Source organism: Symphalangus syndactylus, chromosome 4, assembly GCF_028878055.3.
Source record: "Symphalangus syndactylus isolate Jambi chromosome 4, NHGRI_mSymSyn1-v2.1_pri, whole genome shotgun sequence".
NCBI classification, from domain to species: domain Eukaryota; kingdom Metazoa; phylum Chordata; class Mammalia; order Primates; family Hylobatidae; genus Symphalangus; species Symphalangus syndactylus.
In genome coordinates, this window is record NC_072426.2 from 82,346,991 (window position 1) to 82,372,588 (window position 25,598).

Consider the following 25,598-nt stretch of genomic DNA (forward strand, 5'->3'; position numbering starts at 1 on the left):
AAAAAGTAAAAGAGAAAAAAGACTCAGAGGTGCAACTTCGGACATTATTTCATATACAAGAGCCCATTTGTTATTTGGCACTTTACAACCTTATGCATTTTTGAAAATTCTTGTTTTAACTTGTGATCTGAGCATCTCTGAAGTTCAACAAATACACTGGGGTCCTAATAGTTCAAATAATACTTTTCTTATTTCTCATATTTACTGATATTTTCTAAAAAGTGTAAACTAAAATTTTTCAGACACATGACATGTCACAATGTCATAATTTTCATGGTTAACGAGTAACAGTTGTAATGTGTATTGGAAAGTAGGACTTTTCATTCGTGTATTTTAAATATTTTCATTTTAATTTCTAACATTGGATGAAGCAGTAAATATTCCCACTTCAATAAAAGCTCTGTGATATCAGCTGTCATTTAATGTTGACTTTTAGTGGCTAGGAAAGACAGTCTAATTAAATGTGTTTTAGAGTTAACATGGCAAACTATGAGGCCTTAAATCAAAGCAGAGCTAACTGTATTGAGTACATCTAAAATATTTGATAACAAAAAAGGAAGTTCCAGGACAATACGTACAGTGTACAGCCATTTATTGAAAATTTAAGCAGGGCGCGGTGACTAACACCTGTAATCCCAGCACTTTGGGAGGCTGAGACAGGCAGATCATGAGGTCAGGAGATCCAGACTAGACCATTCTGGCTAACACGGTGAAACCCCATCTCTACCAAAAATACAAAAAATTAGCCGGACATGGTGGCAGGCACCTGTAGTCCCAGCTACTTGGGAGGCTGAGGCAGGAGAATGGTGTGAACCCGGGAGGCAGAGCTTGCATGAGCTGAGATCACACCACTACATGCCAGCCTGGGCGAGGCGTCTCAAAAAAAACCAAAAAAAAAAAAAAAAAAAAAAAAACAAACAACAAAAAAAGAAAATTTAAGACATGAAAATAAAATCTACACATAGTCTATTAAGACATGAAAACAAATTCTACACATAGTCTATAATCACACACATATGTTGTGAGTTTTTGTTTTTTTATTTCTTTGCTTTTTCAGATGGAGTCTCACTCTGTCACTCAGGCTAAAGTGGCACAAGCTCGGCTCACTGCAACTTCTGCCTCCTAGGTTCAAGCCATTCTCCTGCCTCAGCCTCCAGAGTAGCTGAGATTACAGGCACCCACCACCACAACCAGCTATTTTTTGTTATTTTTAGTAGAGATGGGGTTTCACTAATTTGACCAGGCTGGTCTGGGACTCCTGACCTTAAGTTATCTGTCCGCCTTTGTCTCCCAAAATGCTAGGATTACAGGCACGTGCCACTGTACACAGCCTATTGTAGAATGTTTTAAACGTGCATGGGAATGACAACAAAAACTAATTCAGGCTGTTTTGTACCTCTAGACAATTCATTACAATAGCATTAAAAGACACCAAGGCCAAATGCTTTGGGGTCACTCTTCTAAAACACTGTGTCTAGCAAAGAGTCATCAAGTAATGATTGCTTGACTTATTTTTTAAAATTATAAGTCACACACACACACACACACACACATTCAGTCAGCTAATAAAAAAAAACTGATTTTCTTAAGATTCTCAGAGTGACAACACTCACAACTGTCATGTCAGCAAGTGAAACTTTCTTCTAAGTAAAGATCAGAATTCCAATCAGCCGTTGAACCACTGCAAATATTTCACAGTCTCAAAATTCACCTGCCTTAAAACCAAGCACGTACTGAAATTGCAAATTGGAAACTTTATACTATCGGGACATCAAAGTAGAAGCACATGAGCTAAAGCAGAATTTTTGTTTAAATCTCTAAATGTTATGCTTGAGAAAATGGCATTTTCTCAAACATAAATACTAACATTGGCATTATTTGTATCAAAATTTCCCATCAAATTTTGAATAGAAAACAACATTGGGAATGAAAAGGCTCTCAGCATTTCAAATATTTTAATATTCTTCTTTCCAGAGTAAAATTAAAATTACAAAATTTACCTGCTTTGAATGTTTGTATGCCCTTCAATTCTAAGGCTTTATTTCGAATAGAAACGTTCATTCCACATGTAGCCTAAATGGGTTTGGAAACAAAACAATTAATATATAATGCATACTTCATAAAACATGCAGTTAATACTCAAGATACAAATATAAAAGTTATTACCTTCAGAAGACCATCTTTACCAGGAGACTCTAAAAGAAAAGGGACAGATATAATTGATTATATGCAAGCCTGACAAAGCCTACCAGACATTCACACAGTGTGAACATGAAGATGAATCCTCATGCTTGGATTGAAAAGGGATTACACTAGGTTTTGGGTCATTTGCGTTATTGTATTTGTTAACATGCCAACGTGACAGAAATATACCTAAGAAAATTTAAGAAATAGATTTCATCAAACATGCTGCGAGGATTTCAACAGTGAAAATATATTTAACATGACAATAACTAAAGCAGAAAAATTCTAATACCAGTAAGAGAAAGCTGTCGTATAAGGAAAGAAGTTATATTTAATAAGATGACCAAGTCATGCCACCGACCCCACCAAAAAAAAAAAAAAATGTCCAAGCTAATGTTAGAATGCTATGGCATATTGTTAAGGAAACACATCGGAATCACTTATGTCAATATATACACGTAACTATTATGTTTTCAATTTGTCATGTAGTTTAGGAATTGCAAAGTTGTGATGAGAATTCAAAGGTACAATTTACTTATCATTGCAGAGGATGTTGTAAATTTAGCAGCATATCTACTTATAGAATAATAGTTAATACATATATTCATTTTTGTACCTCTGTAAAATATGAGTATTTTTACATTTATGGGGTTCTCTAGTCCTCTTAAAATTTCCTGATCCACCTATACAAAAAGGTCTAAGCATACCCATCCACAAATCAACACAGGCAAGGTGCAGTGGCTCATGCCTGTAATTCCAGCACTTTGGAAGGCCGAGGAGGGCAGATCTCTCAAGGCCAGGAGTTCCAAACCAGCCTGACTAAAATAGTGAAACTCTGTCTCCACTAAAAACACAAAATCAGCCAGGTATGCTGGCACATGCCTGTAATCCCAGCTTCTTGGGCGCCTGAGGTACAAGAATCACTTGAACCCAGGAGGTGGAGGTTGCAGTGAGCCAAGATCATGCCACTGCACTCCAGCCTGGATGACAGAGTGAGAAAACATCTAATATGGAAGTATCACAAACTAGAAGTAAACTTCCAGAGACTTTTTACGTATCATTAACCTGCGTATCTCAATGTTAGAATAATGGTTATTGAAAACAACAGTTTTAGTGTTCAAAGAGTGAATTCTACAATTGTTTTGTTTCTAAAATCAATCCTATTTGTTATACCGTGTGAGTTGTTAAACTACTGTTATGAATAAGCTCTTATAAAAAACTTAGCTTCAAAAACACAGACATTTCATTGAGATAGAAATAGATCTCATGTCTGCAAATAATATTAATAAAACATGTTTAATCACTCATTTTTCTCTACTCTTCAAATTTTTCCATATGACACACTTTAATATATTCAGAAATATCAACTATATATGTTGTTTCCTTTGAGAGATGATTGATCAATAGTTAAGACACTTCAGGGATATAAACTCTCTGAAACACACAAAATTTATGTCTAACCATTTTAAGTCTAAATATGCATGACTATATTGCATGTATGTGTGTTAGAAAAAAAGTGCTTAAAATTGTATTCAATACGCTTTAAATAAAAACCTGCTGTAATTACAATGAGAAGGTCATTCTCGATTCATTGTTATCTTTAAAATTTACTTCTGAAGCACTGAAGAAACCTCAGAAATTCATATATAAGAAATGATACCATGAATTCATCTGCTTGTTTTAGGTAAAAATATGATAAATATACATCCTCACTAACTGCAAAGAAAACAGAGTGTCATGAGACAGGAAATGAATATGTAACCAAAATATTTTCCTTTATAAAGAAAATAGCTGGCTTTAAACTTTCTAACACAAGATAAAAAAGCAAAACACACAGAGATGAAACACTAAGTATTCAAATTATAAATTCAGAATTTTATGGTTTTTAAAGTAAGTCTGGTTTGGTGTATCATGTTATTTGCTAATGAAGTTTTATAAAATGGCAATTTTACCAACACAATATGCTTCCTTAAAAATAAAGCCAAGGTTCTTACATTCAAATATATCTTATTCAAATTGTGAATATCAACAAAATATATACATATATATGTATATTTGATGCCTCATAGTAATAAAGAAAATTAGTGAGTCACTGAGGTTTAGTCTAATTCTACTAATCCTCATGATTCCAGTAGTCTCCAGAGCACCCACACTCTAACATTCTGCAGTAAAAATTTTCTAAATGCTTCCGAAGTGAGTTCACTCCATTTTCCTTCATAGAAAATCCAAAATAATCTAGCTGGCTTCTCTCTTGTCCCCTGCTTCCTGCCTCACAATCTCTCTTCTTTAGCAAAAGTAATCTCTAGACTTCTGCTCTTGATTCTTCCCATTCAACACCTGTTAAAATTATTTTTCCCACTCTTTCCTTTCTCTTTGTTTAGCGGTAGTATCTTCCATCTATAATTTCTATTGCATTGCCCCTTTGTTCTTCTCGTCTGGCTAAAAACATATTCAAAAATAAGAGCACCATAATCCTTTCTCCTGACCCTTTTCTGTCCTGACCTTCTATCCAATTGCTCTTCTTCCACATGTTTCCCACGAAAGACCTATCCTCTTGCTACTCAGAGCAAGGTCCAAGGACCACCAGCATCGGCATCACCTGAGAACTTATTAAATATGTAGAATCCCAAGTCGGCTGAATCACAGTGTGAATTGTTAACAAGGTTTTCAGCTGATTTTCTGAAGTTTGAAAACTTCTGGTCTATATGGAGTGTATATGACAAGTTACATATATGTGTGGCCGTACATATATGCTTATTCTCACCTATGGCAAATAGACACAGCTCTCCATGGTCAGGTGCTTCCATCCCTAATGGCTTCCCACCAGTGAGAAAGACATTAAGAGTCAGAATATTTTTGCTGTAATTCTCCAGTAAATTTTGGTACTAGAAGGTCACTTTGTATTCTTCCCAAATTTCTAACCATAGCCGATCTTTTCCTAAAGAATCATTTCGCCATCCTCCATTATATAAACCTGCTTCTTGTTCCTTCATGTACTCTGTACACTCTGTCTTTCTCAGTCTTCATTTCCTCTTTTACTACTTTATTCTTTCTTATTTTCTCATTTTCCTCAGGTCTTGGAATATCTTGAATTCAAACTCATAATTCAGCTCCTTTTCAGCACTCTCAATATAGTCTGTTGCCAACACCTGATAAGGTGTATAACCGATCACCATTTCACTTCTCTTTTTTCCGTGCTTTGCATTAAGGAGGTAATTTTCTTCAGCTGTTAGAAGATATCCTTCCTTATCAGTTTAGAGAAATATTTGGTCAAATGACTTTTTAAATAAAAAATGGTTCTTACCTTCTAATTTTCCACTTATTTTATCGATTTCTTTTTGATGTGTAGCCTTGGGTAAACACACATCCTTCTGTGAAACAGTCTCACAGAGACTCTGTTAAAAGTAATATCAATAAATAATTTCAATGGAAAAATCCTAGTAATGAAGAGTATCAAAATTTCCTAATGAAAATCTTTTTTAAAAACACAATTTCCTACTTTGCAAACAATTTGACTTAAGAGCAGACACGTATAGAAAACCAAAACATTTTGATAGAAAACCTCATGTAACGCTCTCTACATCAAGCTGATTTTTACATTCATGTGGCCATTAACTTCATTACTGAGCAGGAAAAACAAATGACGTTCATGAAAAAATTCACTCGTGCATATTTCAAAAAGTATCTCTCTTAACAATATCTAACTTACATTGTAGTCCTCATCAAAAATAAATAAGACATTTCAAACAAAATACAACACATTTGCTACTTGACATGACACATACAGCATTAAACATATAAAATATTCACGATCATAGAAATGTTTAGTGTTAAAAATGATGCATGTCATGAAGAGAACTTTTAGAGTCTGTCGTATAATGTATGCACAGAATATGAAAAAGCTGCTTTATTTCGGTAAACAGGGACTTAAAATAAGCAACATGTTTTTGACAAAATTTATGGTGATAGAAAAAGTGCTTGAATAGAATGTAAATGCAGTAAGAAAAAAATTATGTCATGTCTAAATGAAAGCAAACAAGTATTAAAGTCTTTTTGTCTAATAAAATCTCAGATAAAATCTACCTATTGACTTTCACCCTTTGCTGTTACCACCAGGCAGCAGCTGCTTGTTTCTAAGAGGTCAGATACTTTCTGTGTCTTTCCACAGTTGTGACCTTAAAATACATCACTATTATTTGACGCTCATGCTGCTGCAGCTTGACTGCCATAAAGGGACTCACGGAGTTCTATTTGTGAAAATATAATTTATATATTTCAAAAGACTACTCAACCAATACTCTTGTTATTATAGTCCCACAAGGTTTCCTATTCCTCGTGCTTTTCTTTCTCCTGAAATGTTCCCTCAGATCTATACTGAACAATAAAGACATGTCAATATGCTCAAGTCCCAGGCATTAACTTTTCAGGTCCCAACTTTTAAAATACTGCAGTTTAAACTGCCTCTCTATGAATCCAATTAGAACTTTTGTACATCTAGATATAAGACAGAATCATATATTTGCCCATAGCTGGACTCTGTGTAATTCTTTCACTTTTACAGAAATGTACTTCAGATCCCATGTGAATTTCTAGTGAATTCTAAGCCTTATTTTTTACACTATACCACATTGGCTTCCTAAATTAATCCTACAAACTCATAGAATTTCACTATGAAGCAGTAATCTACTTAGCATATAGATTCTCTATTAAGCTTATTCTGAAAAATATCAAAAATAATTTGGGGGTGACATATGCAGAGGTGAGAAAATAAATCCTAAGCCTCTGCCTTTATGTTTTCATATCATGCAAAACTAATATTTAAAAAAATCAATAACACATAGTACCTCAGAATCCCAAGAATTTTCTTCATTGTCCTTTTGTTTGGATTCTGATGGGAACATCTGATCTATAAAAGGTTAATCACAGATACATTCATGAGAACATTTCTCTACTATAAATTTTAAAAACATATACAAATCTACTTTCGTTCACAAATCTGTGGTTTTCCTCTGTAGCCCATATATTCTTTTTGTCGATTATAATGACTACTTCTGTAGTCACTCAGAATTGAAATCAAAAAAGTCTGAAAATTAACATTATTTCATTAGAATGCAGAACAATAGAAATTTGACTAACTTGTATAAATTATTTCTTCACAAAGGAGTCATATCCTCTTCTCCTGCGAAACACAGTATGTCCTATATTTCCTGTTCATTCAGAAAACTTTAATTACCTATCATCTCTCATTTCTTTGTAATTTTTTATTTGGTAGTATTACTTAGTTTGACTCAGCAATCTCTATTACACAGTTCTTCAAAAAAGATGATTTATCAATGAATAAGATTTTTTAGGAATATTAACTTTTTGATGTTAGTCAACTATATGTCCAACCCTTTTACATTTCAATATGCTATGACAGTGTATTGGGTGTGTTTTGGGTGTGTATATGTGTTAGGAAGATAAGCTTAAAAAACTTTTATTGCATATAAATTAAGAACTGCTTTAACTACAATGACATACTTCTTCCCTAATGCAACAATATCTTCAGAGTCAGCTCGTGACACCTTGGAGAAACATCAGAAATGCACAGGAAAAAATAATTGCCTTAAGTAATCTAATGTTCCCACATGTTATAGGATAAAATCAAAGCCCACACAAGACTTGAGGAGTTCTCAGGAACATGAGACAGAAAATGAATTTATACAGAAAATAACGTCCAGTTTTCCTTATCAGCACAATGTACAAATTACAACTATCTGAATCAGGTTAAAGAAAAAAGCAAACTTGGACAACTAAAACTTAAAAACCATTTCATCATTAGGGGTATGTTTATCATTTGACATCCATCAACTGTATACTTGGTTTTCAAAAGTAAGTTTAACTTGTGATCTCAGCATCCCTAATGTTCACATTTCATGTAGAGCGTCCAAGAAACTCAAATCACACCTTGGTAAGTCACCATTTTCACTCATTTTTAGAAGTGTACCCTGGATCGTTTCAGAGATCTAACGTGTTGCTACACCATAGCTCTAATAAGCTGTGGGTCACAGTTCAAATTCTTAGTGGAATGTATGATTGCACAAGGAAATACTTTAAATATGTTACTTTTAGTTTCCAATAACTAAAAAATCAGCAGATAATACTAACTTTTGAAAGAGTCTGAAATCTGCATGTTTTCATTTTTATTTATTACTTATCAGTATAAAAATTGTGCAATTAACTATGGCGCTGTCATACAATGGAATTTTATAAACAATCTAATATTAAAATACACAGTTAATTGTGTCCTTTATGGATGTCCCTAAAAATTATGATGCTGATCATAAAAGAATGTTGCCGAACATTACACTGTACAACCATGTACGCATTAGAAGTTGAAAAAAAATGTACATATTAAATATGACCACGCACACATGATGTAAAATGTTTAAACATGCATAAGAATAGTTTTAAAAAATAGTTTGGAATATTAGTTACTTTTAGGCAATAAATGGTACTAGTGTAAAAAGACTCTAAAGCCAGATGCTTCAGAATCACAGTTTCATGAAAAAGTATGTTTATCAAATATTCACAAAGAAATGAATAATTCCTTTCCTCATCTTTGCAAGGTGAAGTTACCACACACATACACAGGCACACACAGGCACACACTCAGACATACACACGCAAACACAGAGTTCACTAATCCGAGTTACTGATTTTCTTAGGATTCTCAAAGTGACAACAACGGAAACGAGGTAATTCATATTAAAACACAAGTGTTATATCAGTAAAAGATGCGATCCCCGAAGTAAACCGTGGAATTTGAATCAAGCTTCTCAGAACTAAAAAAAGAAATTGGAGTTTCAACATTCGCCTTCTTGAATCTTTAAGAAATACAGAAGTTCAAAATAGAAAACATTACAGTTTCGGGATACAAAAGTAGAAACACCTGAGATTAAGGCTACATTTTTAAGAAATATATTGAAAATTACTGTTCTTGTAATACCAGGTTTTCAAACATCAATACCAGTATTGGCATTATCTAGATCAAATCTGTTCATCAAAGTTGAAAAATATGAAGCACTGGGGATACAAAGACCCTCAAAATGTCCAATATTGAAATATTCCTCTTTGCATAGTTAAATTGAAAAATTTACCTGCTCTCAATGTTTGTTCATTCTTCAACTCGAAGGCTTTATTTGGAACAGACTTTTGCATTTCAGTGGCAGGCTAAATAGGGTTGGAAGCAAAATGATTAATAAAGAATGTATAGTTCACAAAATACATAGTTAATAAGTCATTCAAAATGAAATCATAAAACTAAATACCTTGAAGGCAGATGGCTTCTCAGGGGACTCTAAAAAGCAAAAGAGACTTATCATCAATCATAAGTAAATATGACAAAGATAACCACAAATGAACGCAGTGATAGTATCTAAATGAGTCCTCTTGCTCAAATTTGAGAATGAATACTTTAGATTTGGAAAGTTTTCTTTTGGTTTGTTTAGGCCACACACATGACAGGAATACACTGTAGAAAAAATAAATACAGGTTTCACAGATCGTGCAGTTAAGACTTCGAAAGCGAGATTGTGTTTCATGTGTTAAAAGGGTTGATATGAGAAAATAAATGTCAAAGCTGAACATGGAATGCTACACCACGTACTTAATGAAACACATTAGAATCATTTAAATTATTCCATTCACCCTGTTCCTTAATATAGCCTATCTTTGGAAAGGTACACAGTTATGATGCGAGTTCAGCCGAATGTAGAATTGACATCTCGTCAGTGAAGTGTTATGAATTGATCAGCTTGGATATAAACTTAGCTCATAATACTAAATATAAATATTCATTGTTTTCCATAACCATATAGTTTAATGATATGCCTATATTTTTGGATCCTCTACTTTATCCGTCTGAATGCTTCTTGATCCACTCATGCAAGAAGATGTATAAAACTCATCACAGAAATAATCTATAATAAGCTTTCAATATTGACATATTTATATAAAAATCAAATGCAATAGACGTATTAAACATAAAAAACTTTTTTATATTGTTAAGTCACCATAATATTTATTTTAAAAAGCAATCTTACTATTCAAGTATAAATTCAGTATTTTTTTAGTTGCTACAATTCATCTGATTTGGTGTATCATTAGTCTATAATAAATTTTTGTGGAATGGCAATTTTACCAAAACAACACACTTTCTTAAAAATAAAGCCAATGTTCTTAGTTTCAAATATATCTCATTTGAATAGCTAACATCAACGATATATATATATTTGTCGTGCCTGATTCTAACAGAGAAACCTAATGAGTCACTGTGGTTACCCAGATTCTAGGAGGCCTCCTGCTTCCGGTAGTCTCTGGAGTGCCCACAGTCTACCTTCTGGAGTGCAAATAATCTAAATGCATCTGAAGTGAGTTCACTCAACTGTTCTTCTCAGAGTCTCCAGAATTACCTGCCTACCTTCTTCCTTGTTTGTCTCCTGTTACCTGCCTAGAATGCTTCTACTAAAAAAAAAAGTTAAAAGAAAATTTTAAAAAACCTCTTAACTCTGTAGAATTCTTTCCATTCAACACTGTTTCAAATTTATTTGTTCAACACTTCCTTTCTCTTTGTTTAGTGACAGTATCTTAAATCTATAATTTCTGTTTCTCTATCTTTTCCTTCTTCTTCTCTGGCTAAAAGCATATCCAGAAATAAAAGCAATATAATCCATTCTCTTGACCCTGTTATGTCTTGACCTTCTATCCAACTGCCCTTCTTCCACTTTTTTCCCCTGAAAGGCCTCTCCTTTTGCTACTCAGAGCAAGCTCCAAGGACCACCAGCATCAGCATCGCCTGAGAACTTATTAAAAATGCGTGCCACCACGTCCGGCCAATTTTTTGTATTTTTAGTAGAGACAGGGTTTCACTCTGTTAGTCAGGATGGTCTCGATCTCCTAACCTCGTGACACGCCACTCATGGCCTCCCAAAGTGCTGGGATTACAGGCGTGAGCCACCGCACCCGGTCACCATTTTTTAAATAAATATCCGTAACTATTTTTTATGTTTTCTAAAGTAATGTGGTTGACAATTATATTAGGTATACGTTAAATATAAAACTGCTGGAGTTACGACCAGATGGTTTATTCTCAATGCATCAATATCTTCTGAACTAGTATGTGAAGCCCTGGAGAATTTTCACAAATTTATACGAGAAATGACACCATAAACTGAACTACTTCTTCCCATGTAAACATACGAAAAGTCTAGATCCTCTCTAGGGCAAAAGACAGCACAGTGCCACGAGACAGAAAATGAATCTGTAACCAACTCTTTTCATTATAAACAAAATTGTTTGATTTATATTTTTTTAAAAAAGTAAAAGAGAAAAAAGACTCAGAGGTGCAACTTCGGACATTATTTCATATACAAGAGCCCATTTGTTATTTGGCACTTTACAACCTTATGCATTTTTGAAAATTCTTGTTTTAACTTGTGATCTGAGCATCTCTGAAGTTCAACAAATACACTGGGGTCCTAATAGTTCAAATAATACTTTTCTTATTTCTCATATTTACTGATATTTTCTAAAAAGTGTAAACTAAAATTTTTCAGACACATGACATGTCACAATGTCATAATTTTCATGGTTAACGAGTAACAGTTGTAATGTGTATTGGAAAGTAGGACTTTTCATTCGTGTATTTTAAATATTTTCATTTTAATTTCTAACATTGGATGAAGCAGTAAATATTCCCACTTCAATAAAAGCTCTGTGATATCAGCTGTCATTTAATGTTGACTTTTAGTGGCTAGGAAAGACAGTCTAATTAAATGTGTTTTAGAGTTAACATGGCAAACTATGAGGCCTTAAATCAAAGCAGAGCTAACTGTATTGAGTACATCTAAAATATTTGATAACAAAAAAGGAAGTTCCAGGACAATACGTACAGTGTACAGCCATTTATTGAAAATTTAAGCAGGGCGCGGTGACTAACACCTGTAATCCCAGCACTTTGGGAGGCTGAGACAGGCAGATCATGAGGTCAGGAGATCCAGACTAGACCATTCTGGCTAACACGGTGAAACCCCATCTCTACCAAAAATACAAAAAATTAGCCGGACATGGTGGCAGGCACCTGTAGTCCCAGCTACTTGGGAGGCTGAGGCAGGAGAATGGTGTGAACCCGGGAGGCAGAGCTTGCATGAGCTGAGATCACACCACTACATGCCAGCCTGGGCGAGGCGTCTCAAAAAAAACCAAAAAAAAAAAAAAAAAAAAAAAAACAAACAACAAAAAAAGAAAATTTAAGACATGAAAATAAAATCTACACATAGTCTATTAAGACATGAAAACAAATTCTACACATAGTCTATAATCACACACATATGTTGTGAGTTTTTGTTTTTTTATTTCTTTGCTTTTTCAGATGGAGTCTCACTCTGTCACTCAGGCTAAAGTGGCACAAGCTCGGCTCACTGCAACTTCTGCCTCCTAGGTTCAAGCCATTCTCCTGCCTCAGCCTCCAGAGTAGCTGAGATTACAGGCACCCACCACCACAACCAGCTATTTTTTGTTATTTTTAGTAGAGATGGGGTTTCACTAATTTGACCAGGCTGGTCTGGGACTCCTGACCTTAAGTTATCTGTCCGCCTTTGTCTCCCAAAATGCTAGGATTACAGGCACGTGCCACTGTACACAGCCTATTGTAGAATGTTTTAAACGTGCATGGGAATGACAACAAAAACTAATTCAGGCTGTTTTGTACCTCTAGACAATTCATTACAATAGCATTAAAAGACACCAAGGCCAAATGCTTTGGGGTCACTCTTCTAAAACACTGTGTCTAGCAAAGAGTCATCAAGTAATGATTGCTTGACTTATTTTTTAAAATTATAAGTCACACACACACACACACACACACATTCAGTCAGCTAATAAAAAAAAACTGATTTTCTTAAGATTCTCAGAGTGACAACACTCACAACTGTCATGTCAGCAAGTGAAACTTTCTTCTAAGTAAAGATCAGAATTCCAATCAGCCGTTGAACCACTGCAAATATTTCACAGTCTCAAAATTCACCTGCCTTAAAACCAAGCACGTACTGAAATTGCAAATTGGAAACTTTATACTATCGGGACATCAAAGTAGAAGCACATGAGCTAAAGCAGAATTTTTGTTTAAATCTCTAAATGTTATGCTTGAGAAAATGGCATTTTCTCAAACATAAATACTAACATTGGCATTATTTGTATCAAAATTTCCCATCAAATTTTGAATAGAAAACAACATTGGGAATGAAAAGGCTCTCAGCATTTCAAATATTTTAATATTCTTCTTTCCAGAGTAAAATTAAAATTACAAAATTTACCTGCTTTGAATGTTTGTATGCCCTTCAATTCTAAGGCTTTATTTCGAATAGAAACGTTCATTCCACATGTAGCCTAAATGGGTTTGGAAACAAAACAATTAATATATAATGCATACTTCATAAAACATGCAGTTAATACTCAAGATACAAATATAAAAGTTATTACCTTCAGAAGACCATCTTTACCAGGAGACTCTAAAAGAAAAGGGACAGATATAATTGATTATATGCAAGCCTGACAAAGCCTACCAGACATTCACACAGTGTGAACATGAAGATGAATCCTCATGCTTGGATTGAAAAGGGATTACACTAGGTTTTGGGTCATTTGCGTTATTGTATTTGTTAACATGCCAACGTGACAGAAATATACCTAAGAAAATTTAAGAAATAGATTTCATCAAACATGCTGCGAGGATTTCAACAGTGAAAATATATTTAACATGACAATAACTAAAGCAGAAAAATTCTAATACCAGTAAGAGAAAGCTGTCGTATAAGGAAAGAAGTTATATTTAATAAGATGACCAAGTCATGCCACCGACCCCACCAAAAAAAAAAAAAAATGTCCAAGCTAATGTTAGAATGCTATGGCATATTGTTAAGGAAACACATCGGAATCACTTATGTCAATATATACACGTAACTATTATGTTTTCAATTTGTCATGTAGTTTAGGAATTGCAAAGTTGTGATGAGAATTCAAAGGTACAATTTACTTATCATTGCAGAGGATGTTGTAAATTTAGCAGCATATCTACTTATAGAATAATAGTTAATACATATATTCATTTTTGTACCTCTGTAAAATATGAGTATTTTTACATTTATGGGGTTCTCTAGTCCTCTTAAAATTTCCTGATCCACCTATACAAAAAGGTCTAAGCATACCCATCCACAAATCAACACAGGCAAGGTGCAGTGGCTCATGCCTGTAATTCCAGCACTTTGGAAGGCCGAGGAGGGCAGATCTCTCAAGGCCAGGAGTTCCAAACCAGCCTGACTAAAATAGTGAAACTCTGTCTCCACTAAAAACACAAAATCAGCCAGGTATGCTGGCACATGCCTGTAATCCCAGCTTCTTGGGCGCCTGAGGTACAAGAATCACTTGAACCCAGGAGGTGGAGGTTGCAGTGAGCCAAGATCATGCCACTGCACTCCAGCCTGGATGACAGAGTGAGAAAACATCTAATATGGAAGTATCACAAACTAGAAGTAAACTTCCAGAGACTTTTTACGTATCATTAACCTGCGTATCTCAATGTTAGAATAATGGTTATTGAAAACAACAGTTTTAGTGTTCAAAGAGTGAATTCTACAATTGTTTTGTTTCTAAAATCAATCCTATTTGTTATACCGTGTGAGTTGTTAAACTACTGTTATGAATAAGCTCTTATAAAAAACTTAGCTTCAAAAACACAGACATTTCATTGAGATAGAAATAGATCTCATGTCTGCAAATAATATTAATAAAACATGTTTAATCACTCATTTTTCTCTACTCTTCAAATTTTTCCATATGACACACTTTAATATATTCAGAAATATCAACTATATATGTTGTTTCCTTTGAGAGATGATTGATCAATAGTTAAGACACTTCAGGGATATAAACTCTCTGAAACACACAAAATTTATGTCTAACCATTTTAAGTCTAAATATGCATGACTATATTGCATGTATGTGTGTTAGAAAAAAAGTGCTTAAAATTGTATTCAATACGCTTTAAATAAAAACCTGCTGTAATTACAATGAGAAGGTCATTCTCGATTCATTGTTATCTTTAAAATTTACTTCTGAAGCACTGAAGAAACCTCAGAAATTCATATATAAGAAATGATACCATGAATTCATCTGCTTGTTTTAGGTAAAAATATGATAAATATACATCCTCACTAACTGCAAAGAAAACAGAGTGTCATGAGACAGGAAATGAATATGTAACCAAAATATTTTCCTTTATAAAGAAAATAGCTGGCTTTAAACTTTCTAACACAAGATAAAAAAGCAAAACACACAGAGATGAAACACTAAGTATTCAAATTATAAATTCAGAATTTTATGGTTTTTAAAGTAAGTCTGGTTTGGTGTATCATGTTATTTGCTAATGAAGTTTTATAAAATGGCAATTTTACCAACACAATATGCTTCCTTAAAAATAAAGCCAAGGTTCTTACATTCAAATATATCTTATTCAAATTGTGAATATCAACAAAATATATACATATATATGTATATTTGATGCCTCATAGTAATAAAGAAAATTAGTGAGTCACTGAGGTTTAGTCTAATTCTACTAATCCTCATGATTCCAGTAGTCTCCAGAGCACCCACACTCTAACATTCTGCAGTAAAAATTTTCTAAATGCTTCCGAAGTGAGTTCACTCCATTTTCCTTCATAGAAAATCCAAAATAATCTAGCTGGCTTCTCTCTTGTCCCCTGCTTCCTGCCTCACAATCTCTCTTCTTTAGCAAAAGTAATCTCTAGACTTCTGCTCTTGATTCTTCCCATTCAACACCTGTTAAAATTATTTTTCCCACTCTTTCCTTTCTCTTTGTTTAGCGGTAGTATCTTCCATCTATAATTTCTATTGCATTGCCCCTTTGTTCTTCTCGTCTGGCTAAAAACATATTCAAAAATAAGAGCACCATAATCCTTTCTCCTGACCCTTTTCTGTCCTGACCTTCTATCCAATTGCTCTTCTTCCACATGTTTCCCACGAAAGACCTATCCTCTTGCTACTCAGAGCAAGGTCCAAGGACCACCAGCATCGGCATCACCTGAGAACTTATTAAATATGTAGAATCCCAAGTCGGCTGAATCACAGTGTGAATTGTTAACAAGGTTTTCAGCTGATTTTCTGAAGTTTGAAAACTTCTGGTCTATATGGAGTGTATATGACAAGTTACATATATGTGTGGCCGTACATATATGCTTATTCTCACCTATGGCAAATAGACACAGCTCTCCATGGTCAGGTGCTTCCATCCCTAATGGCTTCCCACCAGTGAGAAAGACATTAAGAGTCAGAATATTTTTGCTGTAATTCTCCAGTAAATTTTGGTACTAGAAGGTCACTTTGTATTCTTCCCAAATTTCTAACCATAGCCGATCTTTTCCTAAAGAATCATTTCGCCATCCTCCATTATATAAACCTGCTTCTTGTTCCTTCATGTACTCTGTACACTCTGTCTTTCTCAGTCTTCATTTCCTCTTTTACTACTTTATTCTTTCTTATTTTCTCATTTTCCTCAGGTCTTGGAATATCTTGAATTCAAACTCATAATTCAGCTCCTTTTCAGCACTCTCAATATAGTCTGTTGCCAACACCTGATAAGGTGTATAACCGATCACCATTTCACTTCTCTTTTTTCCGTGCTTTGCATTAAGGAGGTAATTTTCTTCAGCTGTTAGAAGATATCCTTCCTTATCAGTTTAGAGAAATATTTGGTCAAATGACTTTTTAAATAAAAAATGGTTCTTACCTTCTAATTTTCCACTTATTTTATCGATTTCTTTTTGATGTGTAGCCTTGGGTAAACACACATCCTTCTGTGAAACAGTCTCACAGAGACTCTGTTAAAAGTAATATCAATAAATAATTTCAATGGAAAAATCCTAGTAATGAAGAGTATCAAAATTTCCTAATGAAAATCTTTTTTAAAAACACAATTTCCTACTTTGCAAACAATTTGACTTAAGAGCAGACACGTATAGAAAACCAAAACATTTTGATAGAAAACCTCATGTAACGCTCTCTACATCAAGCTGATTTTTACATTCATGTGGCCATTAACTTCATTACTGAGCAGGAAAAACAAATGACGTTCATGAAAAAATTCACTCGTGCATATTTCAAAAAGTATCTCTCTTAACAATATCTAACTTACATTGTAGTCCTCATCAAAAATAAATAAGACATTTCAAACAAAATACAACACATTTGCTACTTGACATGACACATACAGCATTAAACATATAAAATATTCACGATCATAGAAATGTTTAGTGTTAAAAATGATGCATGTCATGAAGAGAACTTTTAGAGTCTGTCGTATAATGTATGCACAGAATATGAAAAAGCTGCTTTATTTCGGTAAACAGGGACTTAAAATAAGCAACATGTTTTTGACAAAATTTATGGTGATAGAAAAAGTGCTTGAATAGAATGTAAATGCAGTAAGAAAAAAATTATGTCATGTCTAAATGAAAGCAAACAAGTATTAAAGTCTTTTTGTCTAATAAAATCTCAGATAAAATCTACCTATTGACTTTCACCCTTTGCTGTTACCACCAGGCAGCAGCTGCTTGTTTCTAAGAGGTCAGATACTTTCTGTGTCTTTCCACAGTTGTGACCTTAAAATACATCACTATTATTTGACGCTCATGCTGCTGCAGCTTGACTGCCATAAAGGGACTCACGGAGTTCTATTTGTGAAAATATAATTTATATATTTCAAAAGACTACTCAACCAATACTCTTGTTATTATAGTCCCACAAGGTTTCCTATTCCTCGTGCTTTTCTTTCTCCTGAAATGTTCCCTCAGATCTATACTGAACAATAAAGACATGTCAATATGCTCAAGTCCCAGGCATTAACTTTTCAGGTCCCAACTTTTAAAATACTGCAGTTTAAACTGCCTCTCTATGAATCCAATTAGAACTTTTGTACATCTAGATATAAGACAGAATCATATATTTGCCCATAGCTGGACTCTGTGTAATTCTTTCACTTTTACAGAAATGTACTTCAGATCCCATGTGAATTTCTAGTGAATTCTAAGCCTTATTTTTTACACTATACCACATTGGCTTCCTAAATTAATCCTACAAACTCATAGAATTTCACTATGAAGCAGTAATCTACTTAGCATATAGATTCTCTATTAAGCTTATTCTGAAAAATATCAAAAATAATTTGGGGGTGACATATGCAGAGGTGAGAAAATAAATCCTAAGCCTCTGCCTTTATGTTTTCATATCATGCAAAACTAATATTTAAAAAAATCAATAACACATAGTACCTCAGAATCCCAAGAATTTTCTTCATTGTCCTTTTGTTTGGATTCTGATGGGAACATCTGATCTATAAAAGGTTAATCACAGATACATTCATGAGAACATTTCTCTACTATAAATTTTAAAAACATATACAAATCTACTTTCGTTCACAAATCTGTGGTTTTCCTCTGTAGCCCATATATTCTTTTTGTCGATTATAATGACTACTTCTGTAGTCACTCAGAATTGAAATCAAAAAAGTCTGAAAATTAACATTATTTCATTAGAATGCAGAACAATAGAAATTTGACTAACTTGTATAAATTATTTCTTCACAAAGGAGTCATATCCTCTTCTCCTGCGAAACACAGTATGTCCTATATTTCCTGTTCATTCAGAAAACTTTAATTACCTATCATCTCTCATTTCTTTGTAATTTTTTATTTGGTAGTATTACTTAGTTTGACTCAGCAATCTCTATTACACAGTTCTTCAAAAAAGATGATTTATCAATGAATAAGATTTTTTAGGAATATTAACTTTTTGATGTTAGTCAACTATATGTCCAACCCTTTTACATTTCAATATGCTATGACAGTGTATTGGGTGTGTTTTGGGTGTGTATATGTGTTAGGAAGATAAGCTTAAAAAACTTTTATTGCATATAAATTAAGAACTGCTTTAACTACAATGACATACTTCTTCCCTAATGCAACAATATCTTCAGAGTCAGCTCGTGACACCTTGGAGAAACATCAGAAATGCACAGGAAAAAATAATTGCCTTAAGTAATCTAATGTTCCCACATGTTATAGGATAAAATCAAAGCCCACACAAGACTTGAGGAGTTCTCAGGAACATGAGACAGAAAATGAATTTATACAGAAAATAACGTCCAGTTTTCCTTATCAGCACAATGTACAAATTACAACTATCTGAATCAGGTTAAAGAAAAAAGCAAACTTGGACAACTAAAACTTAAAAACCATTTCATCATTAGGGGTATGTTTATCATTTGACATCCATCAACTGTATACTTGGTTTTCAAAAGTAAGTTTAACTTGTGATCTCAGCATCCCTAATGTTCACATTTCATGTAGAGCGTCCAAGAAACTCAAATCACACCTTGGTAAGTCACCATTTTCACTCATTTTTAGAAGTGTACCCTGGATCGTTTCAGAGATCTAACGTGTTGCTACACCATAGCTCTAATAAGCTGTGGGTCACAGTTCAAATTCTTAGTGGAATGTATGATTGCACAAGGAAATACTTTAAATATGTTACTTTTAGTTTCCAATAACTAAAAAATCAGCAGATAATACTAACTTTTGAAAGAGTCTGAAATCTGCATGTTTTCATTTTTATTTATTACTTATCAGTATAAAAATTGTGCAATTAACTATGGCGCTGTCATACAATGGAATTTTATAAACAATCTAATATTAAAATACACAGTTAATTGTGTCCTTTATGGATGTCCCTAAAAATTATGATGCTGATCATAAAAGAATGTTGCCGAACATTACACTGTACAACCATGTACGCATTAGAAGTTGAAAAAAATTGTACATATTAAATATTACCACACACATGTTGTAAAATGTTTAAACATGCATAAGAATAGTTTTAAAAAATAGATTAGTGTAAAAAGACTCTAAAGCCAAATGCTTCAGAATTACAGTTTTAGGAAAAAGTGTGTTTATCAAATATTCAGAAAGAAATGACTAATTACTTTCCTCATCTTTACAAGGTAAAGTTACCAAACACATAAGCAGACACACACAGGAACACAGGCAGACACACACACACACACAAACACACAGAGTTCACTAATCCGAGTTACTGATTTTCTTAGGATTCCCAAAGTGACAACACCGGAAACGAGGTAATTCATATTAAAACACAAGTGTTATATCAGTAAAAGACATGATCCCCGAAGTAAACAGTGGAATTTGAATCAAGCTTCGAAGAATGAAAAAAAGTTAAGAGTTTCAAAATTCACCTTCTTGAATCTTTAAGAAATACAGAAGTTCAAAATAGAAAACATTACAGTTTCGGGATACAAAAGTAGAAATACCTGAGATTAAGGCTACCTTTTTTAAGAAATATATTGAAAATTACTGTTCTTGTAATATCAGGTTTTCAAACATAAATACCAGTATTGGCATTATCTACATCAAATCTTTTCATCAAAGTTGAAAAATATAAAGCATTGGGGATAGAAAGGCTATCAAAATGTCCAATATTGAAATATTTGTCTTTGCATAGTTAAATTGAAAAATTTACCTGCTCTCAATGTTTGTTCAGTCTTCAATTCAAAGGCTTTATTTGGAACAGACTTTTGCATTTCAGTGGCAGGCTAAATAGGGTTGAAAGCAAAATGATTAATAAAGAATGTATACTTCACAAAATACATAGTTAATAAGTCATTCAAAATGAAATCATAAAACTAAATACCTTGAAGGCAGATGGCTTCTCAGGAGGCTCTAAAATGCAAAAGAGATGTATCATCAATCATAAGTAAATATGACAAAGCCAACCAAATGAATGCAGTGATAGTATCTAACTGAGTCCTCTTGGTCGACTTTGAGAATGAATACTTTAGATTTGGGAAGTTTTCTTTTGGTTTGTTTAGGCCACACACATGACAGGAATACACTGAAGAAAATATAAATATAGGTTTCATAGATCGTGCAGTTAAGACTTCAAAAGCGAGATTGTGTTTCACGTGCAAAAAGGGTTGATATGAGAAAATAAATGTCAAAGCTGAACATGGAATGCTACACCACGTACTTAATGAAACATACTAGAATCATTTATATTATTCTATTCATCATGTTCTTTAATATGGCCTATCTTTGGAAAGGTACATAGTTATGATGAGAGTTCAGCTGAAGGTAGAATTGACATCTCATCAGTAAAGTGTTATGAATTGATCAGCTTGGATATATACTTAGGTCATAATACTAAATATAAATATTCACTGGTTTCCATAACCATATGGTGTAATAATATGCCTACATTTCTGTATCGTCCAGTTTATCCATCTGAATGCTTCTTGATCCACTCATGCAAGAAGATGTATAAAACTCATCATGGAAATAATCTATAATAAGCTTTCAATATTGACATATGTATATAAAAATTAATTGTAATAGATGTATTAAACATAAATAACTTTTTTATTGTTAAGTCACTACAATATTTATTTTAAAAAGCAATCTTATTATTCAAGTATAAATTCAGTATTTTTTTAGTTTCTACAATTCGTCTGATTTGGTGTATCATTAGTCTATAATAAATTTTTGTGGAACGGCAATTTTACCAAAACAACTCACTTTCTTAAAAATAAAGCCAATGTTCTTAGTTTCAAATATATCTCACTTGAATAGCTAACATCAATTAAATATATATTTGGCATGCCTGATTGTAACATAGAAACCTAATGAGTCACTTTGGTTTCTCCAATTCTAGTAAGACCCCTGCTTCTGGTAGTCTCTGGAGTGTCCATAATTTACTTTCTGGAGTGCAAATAATCTAAACACATCTGAAGTGAGTTCACTCAACTGTCCTTCTCAGAGTCTCCAAAATTACCTACCTACCTTCTTTCTTGCCCATCCCCTGTTACCTGCCTAGAATGCCTCTGCTAAAAAAAAATTTAAAAAAATTAAAAAAACCTCCAACTTCGTAGAATTGATTCTTTCCATCCAACACTGTTTCAAATTTATTTTTCCATCACTTCCTTTCTCCTTGTTTAGTGAGAGTATCTTAAATTTATAATTTCTGTTTCTTTATCTGTTTCTTCTTCTTCTCTGGCTAAAAGTATACTCAGAAATAAAAGGAATATAATGCTTTCTCTTGACCCTGTTACATCTTGTCCTTTTATCCAATTGCCCTTCTTCCACATTTTTCCCATGAAAGGCCTCTCCTCTTGCTACTCAGAGCGAGCTCCAAGTACCACTGGCATCAGCATTGCCTGAGAACTTATTAAAATTTAGAAACTCAATTATGCTGAATGATACTGTGGATTAACAAGGTATTCAGCTGATTTTTTAATGTTTCATAAGTATTTGTCTATAGTGAGTGTATATGATAAATTATATAGATGCACACCTATGCATTTTTGTTAATACTCACCTATTGCAAATAAAACACAATTCTGGATGCTCAGATAATTCCATTCCTGATGCCTTCCCAGTAGTGAGAAAGACAGGAAAAGTGAGAAAACTTTAGCTATAATTTTCTGACAAGTTCTGGGACTAGAAGATCATTTTATATTCTTGCCATCTTTCTAAGCATGGTCTATCTTTTCTAAAAAATATTTTATTTTGCCACCTCCATTATATAAACCTGCTTCTTGTTCCTTCATGAACTCCCTGTACTCTCTCTGCCTTCCTTAGTCTTCATTCTCTTTTTACTCCTTTTCCCTTACTAATAAGTAATGTTCGTCATGTCTTAGAGTATCTTGGATTCAAACAAATAATTCGGTTGTTTTTTTTTGCACTCTCTCTATATTCCTGTTGTCAACACCTGAAAAGATACATAACATCATTTTACTCCTCTCTTTTCAATGTTATGTATTTAGTGGGTAATTTTATTTGGCTATTAGAGCATAACAGTCATCACGCATTTAGACAAACATACGGTTAATAGACTTTTCAGATAAAAAATGGTTCTTACCTTCTACTTTTCTATTTATCTCCATTACTTTTTGATATATAGACTTAGGTATACACACTTGAATCTCTGCAGAACTCCCAAGGAGACTCTGTTAAAAGTAGTATCAATAGATAATTTCAATTTTAAAATCATAAGAAGCATAAAAATTCCTAATTAAAATATTTTTTAAACTCAATTTCTGACTTCAAAGGCAATTTGATTTGGGGATAGGCACACACTGAAAATCACGACATTTTGATAGAAATGTTTTGATAGAAACCTTCACATATGCTATCTAGATCAAAACTTATCTGTTATCTTCATGCAGCTATTGACTCGGCTACTGAACATGAAAAATAAATAATACTGACAAAAATTTTCACTCATCTGCATATTTCAAAAAGTAACACACTTAAAAATATCTTACTTTATCTTCCGCACCAAAAAATCAAGAAGGCACATCAAACAAAATACAATCCACTTGCTACCTGCCATAACACATGTTGGGGTTCAATCAGGCTGGTGGGAAAAAGAGATAGTTATATAAATAGACACAAATCTTCTTGGAAGGCCGAGAAGTTTGCATAACTTTGGTAATAGATATGGCTGAAGGCAACCTGATCTTTACCTTTAGTTAAACAAATTAAAGTAGTCATAAAGGAAGGCAGGGTAGTTTACGTAGCTAGCTAGTTTACTCATATAATCTTAAGACTAACCTTTGATGTACCACAGGTGCTTAAGTGCTTTTTACTCAGGAAGTCCACAATGTCAATTACCCTCTGACGGTGTTGACTCAAGCTTTTGTTAATTATTATCTTACTGAATAAATGCGAGTCTGACTAGCTGATCAGGGCCATAGTAGCAACTGTTTACAGAACTCAGCAGGGAGTCTGTAAGCCACTCAGACACCCTCAGCTGGACTGGCAGAGCAGAATATCTGTGTGTCAGTGTACTTTATTCATCTGTCCCCCGGTCAGGGGTCTACAAGGGACAGACTCCCTGCAGCTGGTGCCCCCTGGAGAGAAGCAATGCCGCAAATACATACTGCATTAAACATTGAAAATCTTCATGATTATAGAATTATTTAGTGTTAAAAATGATGCATGGCATGAAGAGAATGTTAGTCTCCTGGCTAACATGGTGAAACCCCGTCTCTACTAAAAAAATACAAAAAAATTAGCTGGGCATGGTGGCGGGCGCCTGTAGTCCCAGCTACTCGGTCCGGAGGCTGAGGCAGGAGAATGGTGCGAACCCGGGAGGCAGAGCTTGCAGTGAGAGGAGATCGAGCCACTGCACTCCAGCCTGGGCAACTGAGAAAGACTCTGCCTCAAAAAAAAAAAAAAAAAAAAGTCATATAAAGTATACTCAGAACATTGTAGAAGCTGCTTTATTTAGGTAAACAGGCGCTTGAAATAATCAAAATGTTTTTGATAAAATGTCTGCTGGTAGAGAAAGTACTTGAATAAAATGAAAAAGTAGTAAGGAAAACATATTTATGCTATGTTTAAATGAAAGCAGACAAATATTAGAAAAAGTCTTTTACTGGTCTACGGACAAGTTAGGTAAAATCTACTTGTCTTTCGACATCTCATTTCTGTTACCACTGTGCAGCAGGGTCTTGGATCTAAGAGGTCAGGCACTTCCTGTGTCTTTCCACAGTTGTGACCTTGGACTACATCATTATTATTTGATACTTATGTTGCTATAAGCATGGCTACCACAAACGGACTCAAAGAGTTCTATTTATAAAAATAATTTCTACTTTTTAAAACACTACTCAAACAAATTGTTGTTATTGTAGTCCCACTGGTTTCCTATTCTTTACACATTTTTTTCTCCTGAAATGTTCCTTCAGATCTATACCGGACGATACACATGTCAATAATTTCAAGTCCAAAGCATTATCTTTTCATGTTTCAAGTTGTACAAAACCGCAGCTTAAACTGTTTTTCTATAAATCCAATGAGAACTTTTGTACATCTAGATATACCGCTGAATCATATATTTGCCCAAAGGTGGACTCAGAGTAATTCTTTAGTTTTTGGCCAAATTTCACCTCAGAACTTGTGAATTACTGGTGAATTCTAAGCCTTATTTTTTATACTATACTACACTAGTGTCTAAAACTCATTCTGAAAATTAGTAGAATTTCACTATCAAGCAGTAATCTACTTACCAGATAGATTTTTTTTAAGTATTCTTTTTTTTTTGGAGACAGAGTCTCACTCTGTCACCCAGGCTGGAGTGCAATGGTGCAATCTCAACTCACTGCAGCCTCCTCCTCCTAGGTTCAAGTGATTCTCCTGCCTCAGTTTCCCGAGTAGCTAGGATTACAGGCATGTGCTACCACATCTAACTAATTTTGTATTTTTAGTACAGACAGGGTTTCACCATAT

At 33.8% G+C, this 25,598-nt stretch overlaps 1 protein-coding gene across 2 annotated transcripts in view; it reads right to left on the bottom strand.

The window, feature by feature from the left end:
* The window catches only part of LOC129480856 (ankyrin repeat domain-containing protein 30A-like), a 124,270-nt gene that overhangs the window by 58,663 nt on the left and 40,009 nt on the right, over nt 1-25,598 (bottom strand). For both annotated transcript variants that reach the window (XM_055275260.2, XM_055275262.2), the window contains exons 15-27: nt 23,224-23,311; nt 21,001-21,029; nt 20,830-20,902; nt 18,567-18,628; nt 17,027-17,117; nt 13,705-13,733; nt 13,539-13,611; nt 9,495-9,523; nt 9,324-9,396; nt 7,029-7,090; nt 5,489-5,579; nt 2,167-2,195; nt 2,001-2,073 (exon numbers count right to left, since the gene is read on the bottom strand). In XM_055275260.2, the coding sequence (XP_055131235.1) occupies nt 2,001-2,073; nt 2,167-2,195; nt 5,489-5,579; nt 7,029-7,090; nt 9,324-9,396; nt 9,495-9,523; nt 13,539-13,611; nt 13,705-13,733; nt 17,027-17,117; nt 18,567-18,628; nt 20,830-20,902; nt 21,001-21,029; nt 23,224-23,311 (802 nt within the window). The remainder of the gene's footprint in view (nt 1-2,000; nt 2,074-2,166; nt 2,196-5,488; nt 5,580-7,028; nt 7,091-9,323; nt 9,397-9,494; nt 9,524-13,538; nt 13,612-13,704; nt 13,734-17,026; nt 17,118-18,566; nt 18,629-20,829; nt 20,903-21,000; nt 21,030-23,223; nt 23,312-25,598) is intronic.